General features: G+C 56.3%; 1 protein-coding gene across 1 annotated transcript; it reads right to left on the minus strand.

The window, feature by feature from the left end:
* Nucleotides 1-5,846: 5,846 nt before the first annotated feature.
* ZIC2 (Zic family member 2) lies at nucleotides 5,847-10,794 on the minus strand. The gene is made up of 3 exons (XM_036302073.1): nucleotides 9,453-10,794; nucleotides 7,519-7,682; nucleotides 5,847-7,301 (listed from the first exon to the last, which is right to left on the minus strand). Exons 1-3 carry the CDS (start codon nucleotides 10,516-10,518, stop codon nucleotides 6,948-6,950), a joined length of 1,584 nt encoding a protein of 527 aa, XP_036157966.1. The 5' UTR covers nucleotides 10,519-10,794; the 3' UTR covers nucleotides 5,847-6,947.
* Nucleotides 10,795-10,978: the final 184 nt, after the last annotated feature.

Here is a 10,978-nt window from a genome sequence, read left to right on the forward strand (position 1 = left end):
CGACATGTATGTAATCTGGTGAAGTTGCTTGCCTAAGAACTCACTGCTAGATTGAAACACTTAGACCCTGCGGTTGGCAAAGGCATTGCCAAATCGTGGAGAGAGAAACGGGACTGTTTGGGGGAGTGGAATGCACCGGTTTGGAGTAGAAAGGAGTTTCAGGGCCTGGGGAAAAGATTCAGTTGTCAAGAGGAAGTGTAAAGGCCAAGGACACATGAAGTCTTTGAAACAATAAGGGTGAAGAAGTCAAGAAGCAGGCTCCCCAAAGCCACATTGAAACAATTTATTTTATAAGATCCCCTACATTTCCAGAATTAGTGAGCAGAAGAAGCGCCACGCTGGGAACCGGGGCTGTGGGCTCTCGCGCTCACACGGGCTCTGCGAGAGGGAGAAAGTCAAGTTGACACGGTTTTCCTTCGCCTGGGCATTTCCAGTGAAAATATAAGAAGGAGGGCGGGGAGAGAAGGGGACAAAACCCAGCTCGAAAAGACGGACTCCGGCGAAGTCCGTCATAAAGATGAACTGGAAAAAGGAAGTTCATAGCAACTAAAACTCCGACCCTGGCTCATTAGTATTCATGACTGAGTGGCCAGCTTTTCTGTTTATCTTCCTCCCAGGATCAATATCGGAGCAGCGTGGGCCGGGGAGGAGCCCAAGCCAGGCCCCTGCGTGCGCCTGACCTTTCGCGCCCTCCCTACAGGTCAGAGCATCTTCAGAACGGCCGGGCCAACGCCGCGCCCAGGCTCATTAAAGCCACCATTCATCTGCCGGCGGGAGAGGGAGGGGGGCCGGCGGGGAGGGGAGCGGTGCAGCGGCAAACGGACCCAACCGACTCCTAGAGTTTTGAGAAACCACACTCGGCCACACCAACCACTGTGGGCTCAGTGGGCCAGGAGAAAGAAAAGACCAGGAACGAGCCGCGACTGCAGCCAGAGGCCCGGCGCGGCTCCCGGCCAGGCCCTCGCGGGCTCCGCCAGGTTCCACACCCGAGATCTGGGTTGGGAGCGAGGCAGCCTAAGAGCCTCCTCCACGCCCCGGCCCGATGGGCACCCCCCTTCCCCCCCTGCTCAGCCCCAGCTCGGCGAGGCCGGAGCCTCCCCAGGCCTCCGCCGGCCTCTAGGGAGCACCCGGGCGCGGAGCGTTAGCTGCGCTCGTTACCTTTGACATGAACGTTACTATTATTTCCACCCCCCACCCACTCCAGCGGCGCGGCGCTTGGGCTCGCTCCCTCGGACCCCCGCCTTGGCCTCAGGGACAGAAAAAACCCTGGCTTCAGGAGGTTAGGAAAGGAAGAGGCTGAAGCAGGGCTTGGAAGGTGAAGTGTGTGTGTGTGTGTGTGTGTGTGTGTGTGTGTGTGTGTGTGTGTGTGTAGGGGGTGGTATGGGGGGGGGTAGTCAGCTCCTTCTTCCCTCCTCCCAATGCACACACAGGGTTGGAGGGCGTGAGGACAGGCCGGACAATCTGGCCCATGACATTCCTCGGGTAAATGAGCCCGAGGGACCCAAGTCCCACGCATCTCAGTCTCACTGGCGGCTCGAGGTGTGAGCCCCGGAGTGCGGCCTGGGCTGTGGACTCTCAAAAGCCAAGTTGGGTGCAGAGCACAGAGCACTTGGCACCCTCGGAGGCGGGGAGGCTGGGGAAGAGCGGAGGGGGGAGGGGAGCATCTCCTGATGGGTCCTCCCGCCATCTGCCCCCAATCTCTGCGACTCAGGTCCATCCCTCTCACGGGAGCCCGTGGCTGGGGTTTACAGAAGGGGCTAAGCGTGTAAGCATGTGCGAGTGCATGCATGTGTATGCTGGGGCATGGAGAGAGATGGAAAGAGACGTGTGTGTGCGTGTGCGCGTGTGTGTGTCTGCCTGCCTGTGTGCACGCACGCAAGCCAAGGGGTACCCCTAGCTCTGGTCTGGTAGCTTCGCTGAACCTTTCTCGAATGGCGGGGCAGGCAGGATGACCGATGCGGGACGAGGACAGAACGCAGGGCTGTAGACCCATGGAGGTGTCATATCTTCAAAAGCGCGTCCGCCCTAGGGAAAGAACCGGGAACTTGGGAGCGGACCAGGCGGCCGCAGCACGGACAGTTCCCACACTGGGCCCTGCGGGGCGGGGCGGGAAGACCCTGGCCCCGGATCCAGCCCGACCTCGGGACCGCGGCGGCTCAGGGGCGGGGCGGGGCGTGGACAGTGCGGCCCCAGCAGCCCTACAGACTTGACCATGAACTCGAGCCCTCGGGCTGCCTTGGTTAAGGAAGGTTGATAGAAGTTGTCATTCGTAACACCCTGTTCAAACTGCTACGGCCCAGCGGGACGGGCCTGAGGGTTTATGCGCGATCGTCCGCCCGATCACCCGATCCAGAATGAAGTATCTAGAGTCTTCCCTAACATTAAAACAAAGCAAGCAAGCAAACAAACAAAACCAGTAATAATCTGTTGGGGGCTGGAGGGTGGTGGGGTTAGAGAGGAGGGAGACATTTCTCCAGGCCTGTTCTGAGCCGCTGGGTAAACATAGAAACCGTTCATTTCGGACTGCTGGGGGTAGCAGTGGGCCGAGCAGCTCCGTTTCTGCAGAACCCGAGCGATATTATCAGGCTATAATCAATCAATTCACCAGCGTTTATTGAATGCCCTGCTTTGGATCCCGAGGGTAGCTTTCCGTGTCCATTTAAGTAAAAACGCATCAGAGGTTCAACTTAGTCTTGGTGGGGTGTTATTTCCAGACCTTTGGTTCTTAGCTCTTGGATGCAGGCCTGGCGGGGCCCTTCGGGTTTTTTCGGTGGAGTGATGTGGGGGAGGGGAGGACCGAGACCCTAGTGCGCCCTTGGAGGGTCCCTGGGTGTCCGCTATGTCACTGGTGCACCCATCAGAGACCTACTAGAACCCATCTCCCCCACGTCCTGCGGACCCGGGCAGGCCACGGGTCGCCTGAAAAGCCCAGGCCTTCCTAGGTCCCCCCACGATGCGGGGGAATAGGGAAACCCAAACCTCCGGACCAGCCAGTGGTCTGCCCTTGATCTCCGAGTTTCGTGCGGAAAAAACACACACCACTTGAGACGGAAAACATCCGTCTGCAAAAGAGACAAAGGGGCCCCGGGGTAGGGAGTGGGAGGAAGAGAGAAGGGGCCCGCAGGAGGAAAAGGCTGGGCCGGCGTGGGCCGGGCTGTGCGGGGCCGGGGACCTGTTCCCTTCCCTCGCGCCCCCAGCAGCCCGCCCTGGCGCGCGCCCGGAGCAGAGCGCACCGGCCTCTACCCTGGGAGTGACCTCCTCGCCGCCCGCGACTTCAGGGGACATCAGGGAGCCCGGAGACGCTGATACCGATGCCAGTTATCATTGTAGTCATTAATAATGCAGCGAGGATCGCGATAATTAATAATAATAATGATGGCCTCCCGGGGGGGCTCCAGCTGCCTCCGGATGAAGCGACTCCTGTGCGGAGGGCAGTTTATGGAGCGGAGTGCGCAGGGAGCGAGCTCGGGCGCTCTGAAGTTCAAGTTGACGAGCGGAAACCGTCCTTCGGCCGCGGCGCTCTGTCTCCCTGCGAGCAGCGAACCATGGCACCGCTCTGGTTCCCCGAGGGAGGCGAAGACGGCCTTCAGTTTTTTGGTTCTGAAGTCAAGGCCAGGGCAGGCTAGAATTCGGGTCCTTTTGGGGGGGGGGGTTGGGGGCGGGTTAGACGCTGGCACCTTCCACCCCAAGGCCCGGGCGCCTCATTGCGGTGCAGGACCTTGGGCCGCCGGCACCCGCGCGCGTCCCCAGAGGAGCACTTCTGACACCTTGGATATTCTTACACATTTGCCATCTTCCCACCACCCCCGCCCCCCTCCTGCCCCGGGGATTCGAGGGGCCCTAAAGAAAGGCGGAGGTTGGGCAGCGACGTCGGGTCCGCGACTTGTTTGGACAAAGAGAGCTGTGGGATGCAGGGGCCGGAGCACTAGGAGCCATTTTGCAGGAAAGCCGCTCCCATCTCGGGTGGACTGGGAGACCGCTCCCAGGCTGTCACCTTCCTTCGCACGCCACCCCCTTCCCATCTTTATATCCTGCTGATAACTAGGAGAGCGCCGGGTTGTCTGTCCGGCAGCTCTCCGCTGTTCAGATCTGGAAAGCTGGAAAGCGGTCCAGCCAAGGCTGTGAGATGTCTTCTCTTCTTGCTGGGTTCCTTCTTCCCCCAAATGAGAAGCAAACCCCTAAGGCCTTGAGTTGATACTAAAGTTCCACCTCCCCCGTTTCATCCTTCTTAGATTTGAGAGATGTCTCAAAGCCAGTAAGTTACACACACACACACACACACACACACACACACACACACACACTTTACAATACTTAGAATAGACCATCTCATTTTTGCACAAGTTCTAATTTTTTATGATTCCTTTGCCCCCTCCCAAATGGGAGGGTGTTGGAAACCCCTAAAGGATTTTCCTCGCAGCTTATAATGTGCTCAGTGAAATCTCCCAAGGATCAGTAACATATGCCAATTATTTTAATAATTTTCCTTAATATTATTAGGGGTTATAAATTTGATTTTAATAGGGTTGATTGCTTCAGGAGTTGGCGCTTGGGCAGTTCGCAAGGCTGCTGGGGAGGGCTAGGCCGGCATCTGTCATCCTCTGGGACACACACACACACACACACACAGCCCCGGGGCTGGAGTCTTTCCCTCCCCTTTGAATAGGTGTCATGGCCTCCTAAGAGGTCAGGGTTGCCTTTCTCTCCTCCAGCGGCCCTTAGGCCGAGCCTGCCTGGCCCTGCGGCCCAGTGAAGGGCCGAAGGGGAGAGAGATACAGGGTCTCTGCAGCAGCCACCGGTGTTCCTTGTTCGCCAGCAGAGTCCTGCGCATGCTGGGGGATCCTTTGGAGGTGTCCCTGCCACTACCCAAATCTTGTCACCGCTGGGTGCGGGGGTGTGCCTGGGGCACTGGCAGGGCCTCTCAGGGATACAAGGGTACTGAGGAAAATGAAGATGTCTCCATGGGATCTAAAAAGAATTTTCCCCATCCCTTCCCTTCAATAATTAAAACTGCCTTCCTCCTTGGAGCCACTTGTTTGGAAATTTTGATAAACTCTTGCAGAGGAGGGGGAGTGAAGCTGCAAACAGAGAACACTGGTGGTCAGAGTTCTGCCTTACTCCCACCTGGCCGTTTCCGTCTTTTTAAATTTTCTTTCACTGAATTCTTGAAGAGGGTCTCTTTCATTTTGGGCCAACGGCTTTGTGGCTTTCCTAAATTTAAAAGTAGTCAATTTATCACCTTCTTCTCTCGAACATTCTGTTTACTGGCGTGCAGTGGCTGTGCAGATAAGCAGGATTTCTTGAACAAGCTGTTAAAATTTTCAAGGAAAAAAAAACACACACTTTTGGTAGAAACGGTCCCTTAGACTGTAATCATTGGGCCAAGTTCAAAAACAAAGTACTCAGCTCAGTTTTAAATGTGCAATTAAAAATAACTGTACCTCGGCTTTTCAGAGGGAGAGGGAAGGGGGCAGGGATGAGGGAAAACAAAGAATAAGGAAATATTTAGTGCTCTTAAATCCAGTCCAAATAGCTGAAAGAAAGGCATTCCCCCAGATAATGGAGCCATTAGAAACTCTGAAGGTTCCTGCCGCCCTTCCTCACAGGGGCTTTCCAAAAATTTAATTCACTCTCAGCTATGAAACAAAGGACACAGAAAGGAATTTTGAGACTTTCTGCCAAAGGGGAGCTTGGCCCCGTTTCTATGCATACATACACCTTCCTCTCCAGCCTGTGAGGTGGGGTGCTCCCATTCATCCAGGCAGCTGATCCATACCCATGTGGACCCTCAGCTGTCTGTTCCCATTTTCTTCAATAACTTCGCTAGAAAAAAACCAGTATGTTCATGCAGTTTCAACACGTTTTATTATATTTCTGTATGCATGACTTTCAAAACATATCACAAGAAAGGATCAAACCACTTAAAACCTTCAAATAAAAAATCTGAAACAGTTTATGCCCACAATTGTACATATTTATAGTTAAGAAACATTCTTTATAAATATTGTTTCCTCTGTAGCAAGTTAATACCATAATTTAATTACAAATGGATAAATATGGTAACGGGTATTTACAGAAGGAAGGGTGTTATTAAGGAAAAAGCTAACGGCACGACGTTTATTTCCCCCCCGCCCCCACAATCTTTCATACAGGAACTAACAAATTGAACTCGCAAAAGCACTAAAACATCACAGGTAAACCCAGCTAACAGAAAAATACATTCACAAGCGTTGGTGGTGGTGGTGTGTATGTGTGTGCTGTGTGGGTCAGTGTGCTGAAGAGACAAGAAGGGAGACTTTGGCACGGCTCGTTTTTTTCCAGTCTATAGTTGCATGAAGTTTACAATCAAGTTGCCTCATGAAAGGAACACAATATTCAATACCACAATACAAAAGAAACCATTTTCTTCCACGTTACTTAAAAAAGAAACCGAGTAAACTAAAAAGAGAAAAGAAAAAGCCCATCACGCTGGGGAAGGGAGGAAGAGGCAGGGAGGAACGCAATCCGGAGCATTACAAATGGACAAACTTCTATACACCAAGAAGCCATTAAAACCACCTCGGAGAAGGAAGGAGTCCGCTATGTACAGTTTGCCAGAGACTGGGAGTGCGGTGAGAAGGCAAGCGGGCGTGAGGGAAGGAGAGGGGGTTTGGTTCGATATTTTTATGGGTTTTTATTTATTTTTTTAATTTTTTATTCCTTATTTTATATTTTCAGCTTCAGAGACTCCATTAGGGATATTTTTGCTTTTCCATGCCTAGATTATTTTTTAAAAAAACACAACAACAACAAACAACAATTTTGAAAAATCCTCCTGCTGGTAAAATCATTTTTTGTCATCATAAAAACCAGATTCGTAATTTTAACATCACAAGCACAGGATGCCCTGGGTGGTGGCGGGCTGCCGCGCCAGGGCGGGGCAGGGAGAGGGAGAGCGCCCCGGCCCCTCACACGTACCATTCATTGAAGTTGGAGGACAGGCCACTGTGGCCCCCGGCCGTCCCGCTGCCCCCGCCAGAGCTGCCGCCGCCCCCACCGCCCGCGCCGCCGCCCCCGCTGCTGCCGCCGCCAGAGCCGCCGCCGCCTGCGCCGCCGCCGCCGGAGCCTCCGCTCCGATGCACCGCGGACACCGCCGCCGCCGCCGCCGCCGCCGCCGCAGCAGCCGCAGCCGCCGCGGGGGAGAGGTTGGAGCTGCTCTGGGGCTCGGCGCTGGGGGACACCAGCCCTGGGGGCGTGGACGACTCATAGCCCGAGCTGGCGGCCGGGGAGGACTCGGAGCCCTGCGGGGAGGACTCATGGACCTGCAAGACAAAAGCCGGGAGGGGAGACCAAAGGGGACTGGGTGTGAGTGCAGCTGCTGTGGGGCCAGGCCCCCGGAGGCGCACCCCAGAAATACCCCGTGTCGCCCTGGCCCTGGGGAGCCCAGGCCTTCCGAGGCCGGCCGAGGTGGTTCGGGCTGGCTGGGAGCCGGCGAGGCGGCCGGCCGAGGTGCCCTTCTGCCCGCCTCCCCGGTGGTACCTTCATGTGCTTCCGCAGAGAGCTGGGGTGCGTGTAGGACTTGTCGCACATCTTGCACAGATAGGGCTTATCGGAGGTGTGGACGTGCATGTGCTTCTTCCTGTCACTGCTGTTGGCGAAGCGCCGGTCGCAGCCCTCAAACTCACACTGGAACGGCTTCTCGCCTGTGGAAGGCAAACATGGGCACTTTCCGTGGACACCCAGGCCCCCTGGGGGACTCCCACCCACCCTGGAGGGGGCAAGGCCTCCGCGAGGAGGGAAGAAGAGCGAGGAGGGCCTGGGTCCCTTCAACAGATGGGTCCCCTCCGTGGCAGAACTAAGAAATTAACCCTTTCCACCTAACGGTCCTGCGCATTTATTTCATTTCTTCCTTTCAGACGGACTCCCATTTCCTCAAATGTTTAATGTGGGGTAGCACCGCCTTTCCACCGAGCTTCTTGGATTTGTAAGCTTCCAGCCAGTTAGTCTGGCCATGGAGAAGCTGTTGTTGTGACAAAATATTTGGGGCATTATGAAGATCACACAGACTGCAGGGCTGCTGTCGGTTTCTCTCGGGGGCCAGTAGGCAATTAGATTTGGAGTTGCTGTGTGTTGTTTGGGGACGGGCTGTGCATAGTGACTGAGCCAGTATTCTTCATCCAAAATTCTGCAAATTACATTAACCATAATTCTAGACTCGGTCCCAGGTTTTTTATTTTTATTTTTTTAAAAATAAATTTGAGGAAAATGTAAATATTAGAGATAAGGCAGCATCCCGAGATTGCAGAGGCACCGGCTGGGCAGTGGGGGTGGGGGCATTAGCAAAGGTTTTCAAAAATCTTCCTGTTAATTTTCTGGCGGCCCCTGCATCCTGTTGCCAGAATTCCAAAGGCTTGGAGTCATTTAGAGGTGTGAGAACTGACATTGTTCCACTTGGAAACGGGACCATTTAACGTTAAATTCCATTAGCACCTAAATTGTTTTTTAAAGACATCCGCTCAGACCCGGGACTCGAAAGCAAGCATTTCATGCAAATAAATTTCTCAAATTTTAAACCTTGTTAAGCGCTTGTCTCGCACCTCGCCTCCCTCCCTTCCCGGAAGAGAACAATAGGCCGCTGGCGCATCCCCACTTCGGAGTAAATATTGACGGGGGAAGTTGCTAAAACATTTGGCTTTCTTTTAGGAAATCGTCTGGCACGATCTTGGCTGGTCATGGATGAATTATCTACGAGGCGAGAGGCGCGTTCTTTTGCGGCTCTCTCATGTCACGCGATTGCTCCTCGGGCCGCGCTGCCGCGGGCGCTCGCTAACGGGGTTGTAGGTGCAAGTTTGGAATCTCAAACCCTCTGGTACCCATTAGAGAATGCCCCAAACTACTGCGATCTCGCCATACAGCCTCGAAACCAAGCCTGAGATGGGCTTTAAAAATTAGGAATGCTTTACCGCTTGGGCTCACACCAGACTCATTTTAATGCGAAACAGTCCTGTAAAGACGTTCTGGACCGCGAGGAAAATAAGTGCAAAACACACAAGTCACTCAAGCAGACCCACCCGAAGCAGAAAAGCACATTCAGGCAAGCTGGCAAATCCGTTCTCGGCTCCCTTCCCAGGCACGGAGTTGGAGAGCAGTTTTATTTTGTGCGCTCTATTTAGAACGGAAATTATTAACCGGGCCGAGCAATTATGAGCCGGGTGAAGCAATTGCATCACCCAAAGCATACATTTGATGTGACACCGGTTATTTAAAACTCAATTTCCACACATGGAAAAACCCAGCCCAGGGATATACTTTCATTTTCCAACAAAAACAAGCCGCCGGCTCTCTCTGCACACACAAAAACACATCTCCGGTCCCCGAGTAAAGGCTGGCGGTCGGTGCGTTTCTCTTAGCTAGCAAATCAACCACAGCCTCTCTCCCCTCCGCGTCCCGTCCCTGTTCCGGACCGCAGTTACCTGTGTGGGTCCTTTTGTGGATCTTGAGGTTCTCGGAGCGCGCGAAGACCTTGCCGCAGCCCGGGAAAGGGCAGGGGAAGGGCTTCTCGCCCGTGTGCACGCGGATGTGGTTGACCAGTTTGTATTTCGCCTTGAAGGGCTTGCCCTCGCGCGGACACTCCTCCCAGAAGCAGACGTGGTTGCTCTGCTCCGGGCCACCGACGTGCTCCACCGAGACGTGGGTCACCAGCTCGTGCATGGTGCTGAAAGTTTTGTTGCAGCTCTTCTTGGGGTTGCTCAGCTGCTCGGGGTCGATCCACTTGCAGATGAGCTCCTGCTTGATGCACTGCTGCCTCATGTAGCGGAAAAAGGCACCGGGGTGATGGTGGTGGTGGTGGGCCGCGGCCGCTGCCATGTTCATACCCATGTTCATATTCATGGGGCCGTACTGGTTGTGGAGCTGTGCCGCCGAGTAGGGGTCAGTCCGCGGGCTGGCCACCTGGCGGTACTGGTCTGATCGCCCGAACACTTCGCCCGGCAGCCCGAGGCGCATCTGCCCGTTGAGCACATTCTGTGAACCATGCGGCCCGTGCTGCTCAGGGAGGCCGGGGAAGAGGAGGTGGCCCTGCGCGTCCGAGTGCGCGTGGTGCAGGCCGCCTGCTCCTGGCCCGAACAGCCCGTGCTGCCCGCCGCCCGGCGCCGAGTCCCCGAAGCCGCGGCTGCGAAACAGGAAGTCCCGGGTGGAGTTGAAGGGCGGCCCGGAGTAGGAGCCGACGTGCGCGGCGTGGGGCCCGAGTGCCGCGGCGGCGGCGGCAGCTGCAGCGGAGCCCGGGTAGGCTCCGGGGCCCTGAGACGTGAACGCCGAGCTTTGGCCCGGGGACAGCTCGTGGGCGCCGGGGTTTAGCTTGAAGGCGCCCATGTGTGCGGCTGCCGAGTCCACGAACCCGTTCTGCGCCGCCGCCAGGCTCAGCTCGCGGTCTTGCATTTCGGCGGCGGCGGCCGCCGCCGCTGCAGCCGAGTGGTGATGGTGGCGCGCGAAGCTGCCCACCCCGATGGCCGGGAACTGCGGCCCCGCGTCCAGAAGCATGGCCAGCGCGCCCGCCCGCCTCGCCGACCCCGGCGAGACCCTCGCCTTCTAGGCTCCCACTCCCGCTCGGCGCGCAGCGAGTCCAGCGGCCGCCCGGCTCCGAGCGGAGGCGGCTGTGGCGGTGGCGACTTCAGCCCCGGGAGCCGCGTTCCTGCTGCAGCCGCCGCCGCCTGGATCTGCTTCGGGCGGCCCGGAGCCGAGCGAAGGCGCGAAGAGGAGGAGGAGGCAGCCACAGAGGAGGCGCGGGAGGAGGAGGAGGTGGAGGAGGAGAAGAGTCCAAAGCCAGGCGGAGAACCAAAGTATATTAAAGGAGCTGCGACGGGGGCGGGCGGGCAGGGCAGGGGAGGGCGGGCAGGAGGAGGGAGCAGTAGGGAGGTGCGGGGAGCTGAACGGAGAGGGGGGCCGATGGGGGGTGAGCGCAGCGCCGCGGCCCCCACCTCTGCGCGCACCCGCGCGCGCA

This window comes from Myotis myotis, unplaced genomic scaffold, assembly GCF_014108235.1.
Source record: "Myotis myotis isolate mMyoMyo1 unplaced genomic scaffold, mMyoMyo1.p scaffold_m19_p_3, whole genome shotgun sequence".
NCBI lineage: Eukaryota > Metazoa > Chordata > Mammalia > Chiroptera > Vespertilionidae > Myotis > Myotis myotis.

Excerpts from the sequence above, each read along its gene's own strand:
- ZIC2 (XM_036302073.1), bottom strand. The coding sequence starts at position 10,518 with ATGCTTCTGGACGCGGGGCCGCAGTTCCCGGCCATCGGGGTGGGCAGC. Across the intron at positions 7,683-9,452 it reads CCACAAAAGGACCCACACAG|GCGAGAAGCCGTTCCAGTGT; the intron begins GTAACTGCGGTC and ends TGCCTTCCACAG. Across the intron at positions 7,302-7,518 it reads CTCTGCGGAAGCACATGAAG|GTCCATGAGTCCTCCCCGCA; the intron begins GTACCACCGGGG and ends TTTGTCTTGCAG.